Source organism: Indicator indicator, chromosome 9 (genome assembly GCF_027791375.1).
Source record: "Indicator indicator isolate 239-I01 chromosome 9, UM_Iind_1.1, whole genome shotgun sequence".
In the NCBI taxonomy this organism is placed as follows: Eukaryota; Metazoa; Chordata; class Aves; order Piciformes; family Indicatoridae; genus Indicator; species Indicator indicator.
In genome coordinates this window covers 21549952-21568250 of record NC_072018.1, presented here as the reverse complement: position 1 = coordinate 21568250, position 18299 = coordinate 21549952, and the positions used below count along the sequence as shown (strand labels likewise).

General features: G+C 40.7%; 1 protein-coding gene across 1 annotated transcript in view; it reads left to right on the top strand.

The window, feature by feature from the left end:
- Positions 1-18299, top strand: part of KLHL29 (kelch like family member 29) — a 247113-nt gene that overhangs the window by 94355 nt on the left and 134459 nt on the right. Inside the window, exons 2-3 of the mRNA XM_054383715.1 lie at positions 14505-14646; positions 15380-15922. Coding sequence (XP_054239690.1) covers positions 14505-14646; positions 15380-15922 — 685 coding nt within the window. The remainder of the gene's footprint in view (positions 1-14504; positions 14647-15379; positions 15923-18299) is intronic.

The following is an 18299-nucleotide window of genomic DNA, read 5'->3' as shown; positions in this document are numbered from 1 at the left end:
CATTTTATGCCCTATTCAGCTGTAAACAGGAGTTCTATTCCACTGAGAGAGGCAGATTTTTAGTTTGCTGGTAGAGTTACCTCTCCCAGATAGATCTGAAAGGGCTTGAACTCCCTGAAGCTAGATATTGAAAAGCTGTAGAAAGTCACATTTTATGGATATTTTACTTTTATTAGTAAAATAAAAAGAATACAAACTGAGACTTACCTAGCTCAACCTTTAGTAAATAATTTAAATGTACAAATTTACTCATGAAAGAGAAGGAAATTAAAAGGTGTCCCAAGATGACTGCTTCCAGAGGCAGCTAAACAATCTTTTAAATTACAACAATAATAGTATCTTGCACTTTTCACCTTTTCAAGAATCACAGAGCTGTTTGGGTAGTAACTGCTGTGTACAATATATACAGGGAGAGATGTGTCCACTAATAAAGTGTGTCCAGTTTGACCATGATGCTGTGAAGCAGCATGAGACTGAATGAGAGGGCTGCCATATCTCCTCAAAGTGGCAGGGGAATATTAGACATGCAGAAATTTAATTACTGGAGTTGAAATTGGGCCAAGACAATGGGACTAACAATACGTTCTTGGAAAATGTGCTCTTTAATCACAAATATCCATGAAGCAAGCTTGCCAACAGTATTGATTTTGGCAGTGGATTATCACTGACAGCCAGTAGCTGCTGCCCTCCTGCTTTAAGTGGTGGCCTAATAGGTTTTTAGACAGGGTAGTACATAGAGAACAACTCTCCAGGATATGTTCATCACATCACAGGTTCCCTGAATGTGTTGGATGGCCCATTGTCCAGGTGTTCAGTGCCAGGGCAGTGAATCCTACATTTTTGCAATGTGCTGGACATACCCTGACCAGTTACTGGTGTGCCATTTAATGTCCACCCTGCCAGAGTCAGCAGCTCTGTGTAAGCTCCCAAACACATGTGGAGGCTGAACTTGCTCAGCCCCACTCCCATCATGAGCTTTGATTAAAACAAAGGATGAGCAAAGTCTAACCTTCATGATAGCTTTCTTCCTTGAATATCTACACCCAGGAGACAGTTGCTGTCTCTAGCAAGTATAAGACCTGGATTTCAATAGTAGATGCATTAGGTAATGATGCTTACAAGCTGATGGTACTTTTATTCTTAAGTGAAGGTGAGTATACCTATGAAGAGAGTATTAGTTCAAATAATGAAATAAAATTTGTAGAATGTGAAAAATAATGCCTACACATCATCCAAATGATATTTATCTCTGTGTGCAAAATGCATTGAGATTGTACCCTCATCTTCAGGTAAAAATTCTAAGTCCTACTTAGAATACAAATAATAACCAGATATTTAGAATAGATTAGAATTTACTTTTGGATCCATTAGCATTTCTGTTAAATCTGACAAACGATTTAGAAAATGAATACAAAATGCCTGCTCATCATATCTTGTGACAGCTGGATGAATACTTGACATCTTTGTGCTCTTAAAAGAACATATGCAAAGACTCAATTTAATTTGTAGGATTGAGGGAATTTATTTGCCTAATTTTGAGCCCACTAGCACATGATGGATTTGAAAGTTCAGTTCTAACAGGAGTATAATTGGATTCTCATTTCACTTAGGAGAAAACATGATAGAGAGGGTGAGGAGAGAGAGAGAGAGACATGGGGGAAATGAAGAAAGAAAATGAAACGGAGAATACTCATGGAAAAAAAATTGCAATGAGACTGAAAAAAAAAAGTCATATCAAGGAAGAGCATGAGAAAAAGCCTGCACATACAAATAAAATACTCTTTAAGGGGACAGAAGAGAAAAAAATAATGCATTCTTAATCATAATGCCATGTGTCTTTTCACTGTGAAGAAACAGTGCTTTACAATACACTCGCTGTGTTAGCCATACAAACCAGATCTTCTGCCAAGCTTGCTGATCATCATAAGTTAGTCTGATGTCTCCAGTCAGAAAAAGACTAACCCACACTCCAGAGGTCAGCTATCGCTTACCAAAATACTTAGCTTGGTTTGTCCCCTGCATGAATGAAAAGTCCTAAGGTGATGACAAGTGAGTAAATCCCATAAGGTGACAGCTATCCATTCACAGGATGGATGTGATGTCTGCTTACAGTTACTAGGCAATATATACCTGGAAATTGAAGCAATACTGTAACCAAGTGATCAGGAACAAGCCTTCCCATACAACTCTTGAATACTTCTAGAGGAGACACAGGAGTGGGACAGCTGATTTGGATCTGTCCTGTTGACATGTGCTTTGGCCTTTTTTCAGATTACAGGCACACCTTCCACTTTAGCTCCTAATGTGTGCAGCATTACTGGTGGCTGTGTAGCTTTCCTCTGCCCTGTGTTACTGAGGACCACTGCCCATCTAAGGGACATGTCAGAAGGCCAGCATTTGTCCTCATCCTACTGTAACATGTGGGGCCAGGATTTGCAAGCAGGGCTGCCTGCCAGCACCCTAAATCGGCCTTATTAAAAGTCCTTAGCGAATACTGTTCCACATCCCTCAATGTTTAAGTTATTTCCTTAGTGGAAAAAAAACGGAAAGGGGCAGGAATTGAATTTGGTTTCACTCTCTAACTCTCAGGTTTTCCCATTTATGTCCAAATGAACTGGCTTCTGCTGTTGCCAGCCTTCCTTTTGCCTAGTTATGGACACAAAGCCCCTTTGCAGCTGGTTACTAATGGGTCCAGCTGAACCAGTGCGAGCTCAGCATTTGAAGGTCCCTCTCTGTTCATTGCTGTAGGACCTTGTTGCCTGGTCAAGGTTTAGGTCAGTACACAGCAAATGGAAGTACTTTTCCTGTGATACTTGTATTTACTTTGATTTTCAGGTAAGAATGACATTTCCAGCTGTATCACTGGCAACTTTCATTAATGCTCCTCGTTGAACAGTAGCTTTTTCATCTTATGCTTTGCTAACATGCTAGAATTAAATGGGTTTTTCCGTCTTTTTGATTGTATCCTGCTATTCTGTCACCTTTTGATCTCTGTGTCATGCACATAGACGGTGAACTCCTCCAGGTACAAACTCCTCCAGGTACAGACTGACAGGGGAAGAGATGTGTATGAGAGTGTATTCTTTCTTTACAGGATGCCTACTATGGCAGAGCCCCAGATACTGTCAAATATAGTAATAATTTATTATTATTTCCACATTACCTTGTGATACCAAGGAAAAACAGTTTTGTTTTGTTTAAAATTTATTGGGAGCTCTAGGAAGAACTGGAAATGGCAACATACAATGACAGCAAATGGCTCAAAGTACCTATGCATTTCTGACTTCACAGAGCAACTTCTGCTTGATCCGATCACTGGTTAATTTAACCCTGTCTCATTTGATTGGGTCCCCTGGAACCAAAGCATTTGTATTGTGGTTTAGTCTGGTCATTGTCTTTGTTAATTTGATCAGGATTGATTGAACCAGTCGTTGAAAATAAATCACATAATTAATCAAATGCAGCATTACAAAAGCGGATCCTCAGCTAGTTTGTTAGCTTTTACTTCCTCCTTGCTACATGGAGTTTGGGGTTCTGCAAGAGAGCAGAGATTAACATTTTAATGGCATCCACATTTCAGTATTAAAAGGAGAGAGAGATACATATGTACATAGATACATACTTCTGTGTATTTAATAAATAGAATAGAACAGAATAGAACAGAGTAGAATAGAATAGAATGAATAGGAGTAGTTCAGTTGGAAGGGACCTACAACAGTCATGTAGTCCAACTTTATATGTCCTCTCAAAGCATCTTAATCTGACAAAATCTGTGACCATTTCTGAGGCAGGAGTGTTGGATAGGGGTTGTGTGGAGTGTATTGCTTAGTGACAACTTCCTTAATGAATCAATGGGTTTAAGGGAATCAGCATGTAATTTACATTTGAATTTGACACAGAATCAGCAATTTTGTGCTTTGTTCTAATAAGTCTGGATAGTCTGGTGTACAATCAGTACTTGTCTGAAGTTAGTGGTTACTCTAGAAACTGTGCTGTGGGTAAGAAAGGAGATTTTGGATTTGCATCAAAGATATTTATCTGTATTTGTTGTGTAGAAAGGAAATATCCTATCTTGACTCTTCTGTCACTGATCAATACTTATGACCAAAGTTGGCCATTTTTGTCTGCACTGGTAGATTTGTGCTCTAATTGAAGCCTTATTACGGCATAGCAAGACTCTGATTGTCTTCTGGAGGTGATGGTTGCACAAAGAATAGATAAAGGCTCCCTTCGCCTCTCCTGAAAGCCACAGCAAGTTCAGCAAGTTCAGCAAGGGACACGCTGCCTCTTAACAGGTATTACCTGCAAAGACCTCAGGCTGGTCTTCCTGGCAGTTCAACTTTGGGGGGGGGGGGGGGGAGCAGGGAAAGGGGGAGGGGGACACGGCTACAAGGGCACTGTCTGCCCTGCACCTGTCCTGACAGAAGGAGTAGCTTCTGATAGGCCATGACCTGCAACAGCAGAGGAGAAGAATTAGGAAGATCAGATAATGACTTGCTGTTGTAGTTGAGGTATCCCTACCAAAGGTCATTTAATTTTAGCTTGTCCATCCCTAGGTGGCTTAAAGAACCAGCCTGTGTTATTTAGGACTCACAATAACCCCCCTCTCTCTCCTTGTCACCCTGAAATTTCTTAATTTTAGAGTGGCTTACTTTGGGTTAACTTCTTGGAAGTAAAGACAGTAGGAGGTTTTATGTCTTTGGTAGCATAAAATTTCTTTGAAAGATACATAAGGGAAGATAATCAAAGGCACAGTCTTTGACCAAACTGCCCACTCTTGCTGAATTTTGTTTTCTTAGAGAGTCTAATGGCCCAAACTTTCATCTTAAAGAAATAAAAAGCAAAGGAACATAAAGCAATTTGTTGTTGAAGGAAATGTAAGTAGAGCTTTTTCTTAGCTGCACTGATTTATCCTTGGATTATGGACTATTTAGCATCACAGGTGGCCACAAACGGAGTAATATTGAAGGTTCATCTGACTGACACCCCAAAAATCGGAGTGCCATACCAGGAAGAAACAGGTTGCAATGTAGCATGATTTTGGCAGGCATACTCTTAATGCTAGCCACAGCTATACCATTATCTGTTTTACTTTAAATTGTGTGGCTGTGGACAGCAAAGTATGTCTAATAGCCATTTCCTAGATTTATAGCTTGGTATCCAATGTGTTTGCCATAAATCTTTTAGAAGGATGGTTGAGGCAGATGAAGTGTTCATGCTAGTCCACGAATCAGTTCTGCTGAAAGAAAGCAGGAGAACTGGGTGGCTTCCAACCGATAACACAGAGTTACAGAAACAAAATGACTAGGAATGCTTTGATGTAAAGTCTACAGAGCAGAAAAAAAAATGGAGAAAACACTGTCTGTGTGTCCAGAAAAAAAAATATATTAGCACGCTACTGTAAATCAGATTAAATTACACCCCACCAACTGCCTAATCCTGCATTGAACATTTTGCATTATTAAATCTGTGAATGCAAATAGAAGCAGGGTTGTATCCTGAGACCTCATTCCCAAAAAGGATATGCCAGTCATGTCTGGTTGGAACAGCTTGGTGAATGTTTAGCTTCTTTTGAGAACCAACTGGGAGATTGAAGGGTTTGAGCCGTTTTTGCACACATTTGTTTGGGTCTTAAAATGCATTTTCATTTCTCTGCACAGAAAAAAATTAATTAATGAGTCATTGAGATACACAGTTTTGGATTAAAGGGGAAAGCAGTATATTATTTGAGTACTTTTTACTGTGGAATACATTTATGTTTCTGCTGCACAACCCAAATAGTTAACAAGACTGGAGCAATTGCAGGGAATAGCCAGGTTTTAGATATTATCTTGTGTGTAGGAAAAGGCATGGATTATTAAAGTGTATAGCCTTTTTGAGAGATGCAGTGCTCTAATCCTGTTTTTCACATCTTAATTTTAGTGACTGCATAATTTACCTTCATAAGATGCTCTTAATTGAACATTTCAGTAGAATTTGAATAAAGTCTAATATATCTGGGATTCCTCCTCCACTCCTTTAAAACATGATGTGAAATTTATTAGTCTTAATGTACATATCCCAGAGCTAATTGCTTTATTTTGTAAATCAGTTTCTCCTCATCTCTTATATGGCATTTACTTTCAGATTTAAAGAATAAATAAATTCTTGATTGAAAAGGCTTTGTTGTTTTGCAGTAGAGGATGGGGGGCAGCTTTATAAATGTAAAAGGATTTTTAGTTCTTTTTTTAATTATTTACAAATGCTGAGTTAAGGGACAATGGAGTTTAAATTATGCATTAAATTAGCATCTTACTGATGGAAGACTCTCAAAGTTGAAATTTTTCAATTGTTGTGAGCCAAATTCAGCCACGATTTAATAACTCAGTTGACACTGATGAACTTAAGGCAGTGATAAATATGGACCTATGGTCTTATTTTTCTTTTTGCTGTTAAAGGTAAGCATGCTGTTTCATGTTTGAGACATGATCAAGTATACTTTGATCCCTTTTTTAGAAAAAGAATTCTCTGTTCTCTCTTAAAAGAAAGCTTCCCAAGGCGTGGGTCAGATTATGGAAACTAAAGTGAGCACACAAAAGTGCCTATTAGAAAGTGAAATTTATGTGCAAACTAAATGTGCCCTTGATGATGGCTTTATTGATCAAGCCAAGTTAATAAATCAGTAATATCATGCAACACTGTTCAACACTCACAGGCTTATCCTGGTTTTATTTTTTTTTTCTTTCTTTTTATGTGCCTGCTGTGTAGGCAGAGAACATGCACTTTCTTGCCACAGAGTGTGTACTACAATTGAAGCACTGAATTCAGGGGGCTTGAATGTAAAATGTTGGCATCCAATACAACAAAGGGGAGCTTTTATAGACGTGGTTTAATATTGGGATTGGACTCTAAGGTGACACAGCTTTTACTTTATAAATATTCCTGTATTTTTACTGCTTTATTCCCTGATCCAGAATTAAATTCAGAGTCCTGTTTGGATAATTAAAATAAATCTATGGGAAATTTGGAACAAAAATGCCATATGGAGTGACTTCTGAACCTATTCAATGGCCAGCATCTGCCTTCAAGATAAATGTTTAGTTTTCAAGCAGTCCGCCATTAGGTCATTCATGAGTAGCTTTGTCAGTACACAAGGATTACATCCTTTGTACGCCCTTGGGATTCTGGTCTGACAAGCACTTATTCCATTATTACCCATATTTTCTTTTGCTCTCTGACAAAAAGCACTTATGATGAACTGGGTTTATCTGCTTCTGCCATGGGATGCCTGCAGGATCTCTGTGAGCCCTCTTGCGTTGCATAGTGCATGTTCTCTGTAGTACGTGCTGCCGTGATGTTCCTGATGTTGCGCGTTTTCCCCTCCATTGTGAGATGATTTTACATTCGTAGCTTTGCTCTGATTTGGGTTTGATCTGCATGCCAACCGTCTTAGCAGAGGAGGTTCTGCTCAGGCTAAAGTGGGGCTTCTGTGCTCGAACCCAGTGTCGTGCGCTGATGTCCCTGGTGTCCTGGAGCAGCAAGTGTCGCAGCCGGGACCTTGGTTCGATACCTCAGCTCCGTTCCCTGATGTTCTCGCTGAGAAACGAAGGCAGCTGGGTGAGTACCTGAGCCTCTGCTGGTGAAATTTGCCAAGAGAGAATACAAAGTGCCATTTATGAAGCGCTTCTTATCATTCCATGGTCCCTCATTCATTCCCAGCTACTTCTGAGCACCTAACTGGAGCACTGGTGTGAGAGCGGTGAATGTCCTGGGCAGTACAGCAACCAAAAAGACGTAAATACCAGCTCTGGTCAAATCACCACCTTCTTCTGTCTCATCTTTCTCTCTCCTTTTCCATAACCTCATTCCTTCTTTTTCCTCCCCAGACCTGTTGCCAATGTGGAGAGTGAGCCTTAGAGAGGATCAATGAAACAGGAACAGTTGACCCATTCCTAGGAAGGAGTTAACTTCCATTGCATTGTCAGAGCTTGGGGATTTGGCTGTCTTATTTAGAAGGGTAACCAAGGCACAGATGTAAAAGGGATGGCAAAGAGACTCAGTCTAAGAAAGATGGGGGTGATGCTGGAAGGGACAAGAAGCTTGACACGCTTATGCATCTGCCTTCTTGGAACTGGGTGGTGAGAAGCTCCTCTATGCATGAATCTGGGATGGGGACTGGGTGTGGGCTGTTGAGTTGTGCTTGTATGAGACATGGGCCCCACTGCACTCCTGGGTTTCTCCAAGCTTGTGTCATTAAGCTCACAAGAGGGATTGTGTTTAAATCCTCTGTAAAACAGGAATCAGTGCAGGCTGTGTCCCGCTGCTAAGCCATGTGTCTTGCCTGAAGGTTATACCTCAGTGCTCCAGAGCTCACACTGGCTGGTGGCTTGTCGCTGGATGGTGTTTAAGATACCAGTATTGAATTATTCTCTCCACTTGAGAGGGAACTAAGACTTCTTTTGTCTTTTATGCAGGGTAGTAACATTGTTCCTCTGAGTTAACTGTATTACTCTCTTTCTCGCTGCTCCCACATTAGCTGTGGAAAGAGAAAAACAACTCTGTGTCAGCCCAGAATTGCCCGGTGATGAGAACTGTAAGGTTGATGAGTTCTCTCCACCCATGAGCAAGTTCTTGAATGAGGTTTTACTGCAGGACAGCTCATTCTGTTGCTCTTGCATGCTGGCCTGTCCATATCCCTTAGGTTTTTAATACATTACAGTACATCCATCTCTTAAAACAATAGTCTCATTTCTGTAGCCCTGCCCAACAGCCAGTGCTAGGAGATATTGCTGTCATCACTGCATCTTTAAAAGCTCTGCGTTGATCCTTAATAGCTTCTTTGGCCACAGAATCAGAAATATGCTTGGGATCTTGTCTCAAGAAGAATTTATCCCAATTGGAGATCTGTCCCTCTGTGGTTCAGATTTTATATGCATGCCTCATTCACACAAATAATACCTGTTTCATGCAATATTTAGGAGTATGAATGGCAAATTAGACCATAAACTCTTTGGTGCAGAGACCACTAAGCTTTTTAGAGCACGAGACACGTTCAGGCTTAAAAACTAGTCAGGGCCACCAGTCATTACCCGTTAAAGCGAGGCAGAGCTAACAGCTTTAAAAGGAGTTCCCTCATTAAATTGAAGTTGCTTTTACCTATGACAGGCCATAAAATCTGAATTCGTGGGAGGGAATGTTTGCTTTTATGCATGCATGTGTCTTAGCCTTTTTATTTTCAATGGAGAGAGAAAATAGAGTGGGTTGCATATTGGATACATTATGTTAGTATTAAGCTGCCATTCCCAATCTCTTTTGGATAATTGGAACAGAGAATCACTACTTCTCATCCATCACTTTAAATGAAGGCCTTAGGAAAATAATTTTGGTTGCTGGGAACCACAAATAGGATCCCTTTATTCAGATTAGTTCTTTCTTTTTTGCTCATGAAACTGTTTGAGTAGGTCTTAGCACTTTGAGCCATGGAAGGATATATGTCAGCAGTTTTACAAGACTTTGGGGAAATTGCTCAGATGTGTTTATAAGGACCTCCCAGGAAGTGTTTGGTGGTGCTGAGCCTGAGGAAAATTATGTTGGAATTTTTGTGGTCAGATTTTTGTTGTTGTCGTGTTGGGGTGTTTTTGTTTTTTTTTTTTTAATTCCATTGACATGCTCTGTAATGCTGGTAGAACTGCAGTAGGTTTTGTTTCCATTGATGCAAAAAAAGGTTTAAATCTTATTTCATAAAAGATTTGCAAACTATTGGACATAAAGGCAGACTTAGTTGTAGCTATCCCTCCTGAACACTTAGTAGTAGCCATGTAAATTGATGCAATACACATTGAATCACTAATTCCCAATATTTAGCACCAAGTGATTGCTGTGAACTTGTGAACTTTCTTGTGGATATTCTGAAAAGCCCCATGAATCTGAAGCTCTTTAATGTTTTAATTTAATAAGGTTCAGTGGACCAGCTGTACACCAATTACTATTGCCTATGGGCCATGGTTTATGACTGTTTGAGCTACAAAAAATCGACAACCTGGCAACTTGTCTGTATTAGTCTCATGTAATTCTGAAATTGTTCCATCATGCTTCATTCTGCCTGTACATCTGCATTGCTGTTAATTTCCTTAAAAGTGGGAAATTGCTCACTGCTGGAGTTCAAAGTGGCAGGCATGAGGTGAAATGCAAGGTTCCATCAAAAATTTTATTTGTTCTTAATGTCCATTTCAAACAAAAGAGGAAAAAAATCCTCAGATTTGTATTTGGGGTACTCTATCCATGACAAAGAGCACAGACTGAATGTTTTAGGGGTGCTACAAAGATGCCGATTATTAATTTAGTAATCTTTGTAGTCTGCCATGAATTTCAGGCAATTAAATAGCCTATGCTGCTGTTGACTAGCCAAGCTTCAACAGACCTTTTAGAAACCTTCTTGTCTTTTCATGCAAATAGACATTTGGCAGCATTTTAAAATGTATACCCAGTAGATTTTGTAATGCATTTCTTTTTTTCATGTGTTTCGTGTTTAATTCAAACAAGCATCTGACATGAAAGCGAAAGATAAAAGTGTAACATAGTACAATTAGTTTCTGTGAAGTCTGCAGATCACTAATGGAACACATCTATTCCCCTACACAACTAGCATAATACAGACCATTTTTTGGTCATTTGTGTTGTACATTAAAAGCATCAAATAGAGTGCTGTCATGTGCCCGAGTGCATGGACAGAAAGTTCCTTTGTTTGAGAGCGCTGGAAATCATTTTGCTTTCCAGATACGCAGATGGGTAGTTGCTGCAATTGGATCAGAGGCATGTAACACTTGTAATGTAACCCTTTATGTATTAAGAAAAATAGTGCAGAAATTAGATCAGAGTGCAAAAGTATGTATATATATATATATATATATATATAAAAGGAAAGAAAAAAATGAGCTGTTTTTCTGTTTCCACCACCATTATTGTCTGAAGTCTTTCAAGAATGTCTGTTGTGATTTGTTTCAGAGTGTGTGATATGTAGAGAAAGACCTGGGTATTTTAATCAACAATTGGCTGAATATGAGCCAGCAGTGTGCCCAGGAGACCGAGAAGTCCAACAGCATCCTGGCCTGTATCAACAACAGCATGGCCAGTAGGACCAGGGAAGTGATTGTGCCCCTGTACCCAGCACTGGTGAGGCCACACCTTGAATACTGAGTTTGGTTTTGGGGCCCTCGCTACAAGAAAAGCATTGAGGTTCTGGAGTGGGTTCAGAGAAGGGCAATGAAATGGGTGATGAATCTGGAGAACAGGTCTTCTAAAGATCAGTAGAGGGAAATAGGGTTGTATAATCTGAAGAAAAGGGGGCTGCAGGGAGACCTTTTCAGTCTCTACAGCTCCCTGAAGGGAGATTATAGTGAGGTGGGTGTTGGTCCTTTCTCCCTCGTAGCAAGTGCTAGGATGAGAGGAAGTGCCCTCAAGTTTCACCAGGGAAGGTTCATATTGGATATTGGAAGGGGTTATCAAACACTGGAATAGGCTCCCCAAGGAGGTGGTTTGAGTCCCCGTCCCTGAACGTGTTTAAAAGACATAGAGATGTGGTGCTAAGGCACATGGTTTAGCATCAGATTGGTTAGAGTTGGATAATGGTTGGACTTCATGATCTGAGAGGTCTTTTCCAACTGATATGATTATGTGATTTTGTGACTTCATTCTAATGTCTAGCTTTTTCTGATCAAATGAATACAAGCTCAGGAGTAAAGTTTGAAAGCAGTGTGCTGGACTTGTTCATTTAAACCCACTGAGCCTCTGAGAAGCAGAGTTTGTGAGCATATTTATGTTAAAAAAAAAGGTGGAAAAAATTACATTATGTGGAAGAGGAGGAGAAGTATTTGTTGGCAGCAAACCTGCAAGCCTCCTTCATCTTTATTAAGGCTCAAAGTATGGAATTTAGATCTATATTTGGATGCTAACTCCACCAGTTTCTAATGTGTCTGATCTGATGCTCTAGTTTTTTGGAAAGCAAGTTTTCAGTTGCAAAATAGGCAACCAGATTTTTGTAGGGTTTGGGAGAGCTGTGTCACATACTCCCTTTCTTACCTTTGCTGTACAGAACATAAGGGTTCTTTTAAAGTTCTAGCATGTGTGTGGTTCTATTTTATTTAAGGTGCATGAATATTATTTTCTTAATTTAGATCAACACTGTTTTAAAGCAGCTTGGGGAAGTAACAAAGTTACACAAGATGCTGCACTTCTTGACAATACCACGCAATAATGGGAGGTGTTTATTTCAAACCCACTTATAAGACCCAGTTCATACAACAAAGAAACACAGATGCCACGTGTGGAATGTGTGGGGCATGATTTGAGTTGTGAATCCTCCTGTCTGTGTTTGATGATTCATAAAAATGCCCAGGTTCCTGTGTTGCATTTACCACAGTGTTCCTGGGGGAGGTATCTTAACTGATTTATAGATAGAGAATGCTGGTGGTGGTTTCTTTTTCTCCTATTCTACTGCAAAATGCTTTGGCCACTGTTAAACAGTTTAGCTAGATCCAAAGGGATACTGTTATCATGAACTGGTAAACCACCAACAGCATTTTATCCTCCATTGTCAATGACCTGGTGTGGCAGGTAACTCATTTTTAACACCTTGTACAATGAAAAAATCTAAAGGTATTCACATTAAGCCTTTTCTCAAGAATTTATTAATAGAAAGCAGTTCAAAACTGGGATTTATATCTTCCCCTCCTGGTCTTTCTTTGCCATGAATGCAACAGAATGAATCCTAGAGTTCTTGCTTGTCTGTATGTCCGCTCTTTTTGCCTATTCAGTAGCAAAAGTTGTAGAAGTAGTTGAAATGGAGGGGGCAGAAGGAAATGTGGAGAAGTAAAATTTAAAAAGCAAACATACAAAAAAACACTACAATACCAAAAAAAAAAAAAAAACAAAACAAAACTGCAAGTCCATGGAAAAGAATAAATTTATGCATTTTGAAATAAAAGAATTAATAATATTTGGGGCACAAGCTGAAAATTTCAACGTCGAGATTCCATAAAAAAGAGATCACATTTCCCTGTGATCATCTGCATTTAACTAAGTATAGCATTTCTAGTGGGGAAGTTATTCCTATTGAATAGGAAGTTATTGAGCCTTCTTGAAGCAAAATAAACTACACAGCAAAAACCCACTCTTGCATCAAGATCTGCACCCAGGACTCCTAACTCCCAGAGCTCAAGGGTGATGAAGCTCAGGTGGAAAAAGAAGTGGGTGATAGGAGGTGTCAGAGGCATTTAAGTGAAGGAGTGAGCAGGTCAGAAGAGCTAGCAGGTATGTTAGTGGGTTAAATGGAGGGTAGGAGTAAGCAGGCACCTCCAACGGATTTAAAGATGCAAGAAATGACTGATGGGCATGGGAAGGGGGTGTGTGTGTGTGTGTATTTGCAGAGGGCATAAATGAGTCTGCTAATGACTTCTTTGCATGGGGTGACTGAAGTATGGTTGATGGTGAAAAAGGGTGCTGGTGTTGACAGAGATTTCATTGGTACTACATGACCCAGGGCATTTATGGAGCCACTATACCTCATCTCAGCTAGATTACTTCCCAGATGTAAGGCAAACAAGCAATCACTCAGACTGGTCTCCTTTATGGCTTCAGTCCTCAATGCTCATTCAGCAACAGGCAGCTGGTTCCGTTTTCTTGGTTTAGAGGTTCTGACACCAGTAAAAACAAAACAAAACCACTTTTAATCTTGAGCAATGAAATATGCTGCAGAGTTAAATAAATGAGACCTGTTACAGCACCTTTTTTTTCCACAGGCTTTTCCTCAGTAAGGACTTGGTTGTATGGGAAGATCCCCTAAAATTGCAGGGTTGGTGCTGGCTTAGCATTTAAATCCATGTGATAGTTTCTTTATCAAGAAAACTCTTTCAGATCGTATCTCCTTTGATGATTATTCAGTCCCAGTCCTTCCCCTACTTTACAGTTTTTTTAACATCTCTGAAGAACTGCCAACATACCCACTTTAGCGGCCAATGACTTTTATGCTGCCTTTTTTTTTTATTGCCATTCAATTTTAAGGGTTGACAGACAGTAAATAATAAGACTTCTTTTTTAGTGTTCCACAGTAATTTGTCCTACAGTTGTAAATAAGTCTCTCTTGTTCTGCCTTCTGCTAAGGAAAGCTCACCATTTTTGGAAGAGTTTGTGCAAACAGAAGCTGTGACTGAACGGTTATCTGTGGTTTCATTGTGGGTTTTTTTTTTATTTTCAAGGCAAAAGAAGCAGCTTTTTTTCTGAAAATACCATTTTGCTATGGATTTTTTTTTTTTATAAAGGTGGATTTATACATTTCAAAATGTATTTTTTAAAATATATTGTGTTTTCCAGGCATGTCATGCAAGCCTGGAGGAAAATGGTATTTAAAGACCTTAGGATATCCTCTTGGACGGTAACAAACAAACAAGCAAGCTACTAGCTATGAGGAACAGTAATGATTCCCAATAGTCTAAACATTCTTATTTGGTATTTTTCTCTCTCTTTGGTAGACACCTTGCATTTCCAAGACTGAAAATCAGCCTCAAGGACTTGCAACGAGCGTCAGGTGGGGACAGACACCCATCAATCAGTCCACGCCCTGGGACACTGATGAGCCTCCATCTAAGCAGATGAGGGAGAATGAAAACCCAGGTATGTTTCTAATCTTATTTGTAATTCTACAAGGGAAAATCATTCAAAGTGAATTCAGTGCACTATCTCCATTTACTTCCATAAATTAGACTTCATTGTGTGTGCTTTCTTTATTCTTTAGCTGGGTTTTCTCTCATTGTAAAGACTCCTCGAGTTTCTTCTGTGCTGGGGCTAATATAAATGGATTAAAATGCCTGCAAGTTCATTAGAGTAGGTGCAGGGTTTTTTCTCCTTCTCCGCCTTCACCAGAGGAAAAGGAATTCTGTAATACTTTAAGACCTCTTTTATGTCCAGAACTACCTGAAATGATTTCCAGCTTCCAGACACATATCATACATTGTGCTACTATGCCAGACACCTAATTACAATCTCTTTGTAGTGGCTGGAGCACCATTATTATACACACAGAGTGTTTGTCAGGGAGCCATGAAAGCACGGTGGGGAAAGAGGTTAATTTTCTTGGAAGCCTGCGCTTAAGCTGCATAAAGTGCAAAATACGTAAAACTGCAAACATGCCACATGTCACCTGATGAGTATTTTAACAATTGCGCTTTGTCACTGTAGCGATTTTACACGCTTGCCAATTGGGAAGGGTTCCAGACCCTGAACCGCATTAGATACCATGAAGGAGAAGGGTGCGAGTGCAGGAGGGAAATTCTAGGGTGGCTTATTTTTGTTTTGGTCTCCCCTGTGCCAAGCCCGCCACCATTGCCAGCCTTCCTTCATGCCGCAGGTGCAGCGCCTTGGGTCACCACAGTGGCGGCAGGCAGCCAGCCCGCCCTGATCACGCACTCCTATGGGATGACACAGCCGCCCACCTTCAGCCCAGCCGCAAACGTCCAGGCGCCCGTCATCGGCGTCACACCCTCCCTCCCTCCGCACGTCACCCCCCAGCTCCCACTGATGCCGACCCACTACCAGCTCCAGCCGCAGCCCTCCCAGCCCCTCAGCAACATGGTGGTCAACCTCCAGAACCAGCCCTTGTACACCAACAGCCAGCCCCTCAGCATGTCCTCCATGAGCAGCGTGGGCCCTGTGGCCCACCCAGGCCCTGGAGCAGTGGGCAATGGTCACCTGGCCTGCCCCATGCTGCCGCCACCGCCGCCAACCCTGCCCTCAGCTGCCCTGCCCAGTAGCGCGCCAACTACCAATGGGCAGACAGCCAACTCGCTGCCCCCCAGCACGGGAGGTGCCCCGGATAACACCAACGGGGTGCAGATGCTGCGGACGATTGGCGTGGGGAAGTACGAGTTCACGGATCCCTGGCACCCCAAAGGTAAGGCGGGCCGGCGCGGTTCTATGGGGCATGCAGGCAGGGGCAGGCGGTGGGGCCAAGGACGTCAGTGACCCCTGGGCCTCCCTGCTGCTCTCCTCGGGCTCACCAGCCCAGCTCCAGAGTCTGTCTTTGCATATTCCTTTAATGCATAACTTTTACAAGTTAATGGCAACAAGAACTGCTGTGTTAGAAAGAAGGAGGGTGAGCTGTGGGGCATACTTAGTAGTGAAGAACAGCTTTCTGGCCTGCCAGACAAGCTGGCGCTTCCAGTGGTAAAGCAGCCATCATCCTGTCCCTCTCCTTTTGAAACATTTATGTTTCCATCCAACCACTTTCCTTCTAGTTTCAGTTGTGCTTTTGTCACAACACTAAACTTCTCCAGCCATTGTCTTCTCCCCACTCTAGTGGAAGCCCAAGCCAATAAAAAACAACCCTGCTGACTGAAGCTGAATACCCCAAAATGTTCAACATTAAGGGAAAAACTCTTCATTACCAGCTTCATTGGGCTCAAATGCTGCAAAACATCCTGAATAGTCATGAGCATTCCTGAGAGGCTGGCCTTTTCTGATAAGTAGCTTCTAAATGAGCCACACCGTTGAGTCGCATTCAAGTGTTATTTCCAAGTGTCTTACCCAAGACACTTCAAAAATACCTACTCTCTGTGTACTTAGCTTCTGATTTCATGTGCAGAGTTTTCCCTGCCTCCCTTAAAAATCATCAGTGTGCTACATGCACAGGTATAGAGAAATGTGGCTTACAAAAATATAAATGCAGACCTATCAGCAGAATCAATTAAATTGATTTTTAAAAAAGCACCCCAAAGGCTTCATTAAGTCTGTGATATTTTATGTATGCATTTGTATTCAGACACAATCCATGTGTAAATTATTTACTTGCCACAAGCTATTAAGTTCTGTTGTGTAGCTCTGTGTTAAAGACAAGGAATCTCCATTAAAAATGATTAGTCCAATAACTCTTCCTGCTCATTACGTAAATTGCACTTTGCTATGTGCAAATCCTTACTAAATATTTCTTGAAAAGGAGTTCAGACAAGCTCAGCAGTACTTTTCTAAAGCCAAATATTTGGACTGCTTTTAAATTTTCATCACAAAGCCCCAAATACAGTAAAAACACTTGCTGGAGGGTGAGCTTCTAAATTTTTTTTTTACATCTAGGTGGATTTGACCAGCCCAGTCAGATAGCCCCGAATTGGCCAACAATTGCTTTGTAAGACTTTTTTCAATTCTCCCCCTTTAAAAAGAATCCAAATTCACAAAAGCAATCTGTAGGTCAGGAGGAGAAGTTACAAACCCTTGATCTTATACAAGGAGAAAGGGAAGAGATTTATAGTCTAATCCTGGTAGACTGAGCTGTAGTTGTTCAGCTATATGTCTTTCTTCTCCATGGAAGCAATTTGTCTTCTAAAAGGCATCATCTCCACTTTTCATAGCCACCTATCCCAATTTACTGCACTGGATACTCAGATACATGATCAAATTAACACAATTTAAAGGATTACTTGGTGTCATTTGAGACATGTGCAAATACACAATACAAAGAAAAACACATAAGCTTAAACCACTTTCACAGCCGTAATTTGATCACATATCTGAGCCCTAGTGACACTAACCTAGTGAGACAAATGAGCTCGTCAGTGACTGCACACTTGAGGTTAGGAATACTCTTAAATGCCTTGCATACATAGGGCCAGCAGCATCAGCTGTTATTTACTCTGCCTTCATCAATTAACCTTCACCATATCTCTGGCTAGCAGATGAAGTAAAATTCAAATCAAAGCCTAAGTAAAAAGATTGTAAAATATTTAATCAGTGTTTTAATATTTGATTTGCAAAGTCTTGGTCAGAATTCTTGCTTAAACTGCTGTGAAACCTAGTCTGGTCTGATTGTTCAAGCATCACCAAATGCATTCAGCTGAGGAGGTGTTCATTAAGGTGAGGAGGAGAGTTCCTCACTGGAGTACGCCAAGCACGCCAAACCTAGCTCTGGTCTGGTATTTGGAAACCTTTGTACCTGGGAGAGGCTCATAAGGAAGATACTGAAACAAGCAATATTTTTAATCCATGTCAACTGCTGACACATTAGCTATGCTGTGCTGTATAACATGCAAGATGACAACTGTTTTCCCAGGGATTAGCTAGCTTCTTTGTGACCATCAGCTATTCCTGTTCCTGTAGCAGTTAAAAACAAACAAATGTAAGATAATGAAGCATATACAGATAATGCATATACAGAAGTCTCATAAGCAGGACTTCATTCAGAAAGATAATCTCTTTCTCTAGTTCCAATCTTAAAAGCCCTTTCCTCTGAAGTTGTAATTCCTCTTGTCAAACCTAAAGTCAGAGAAAGTGTATGTTGG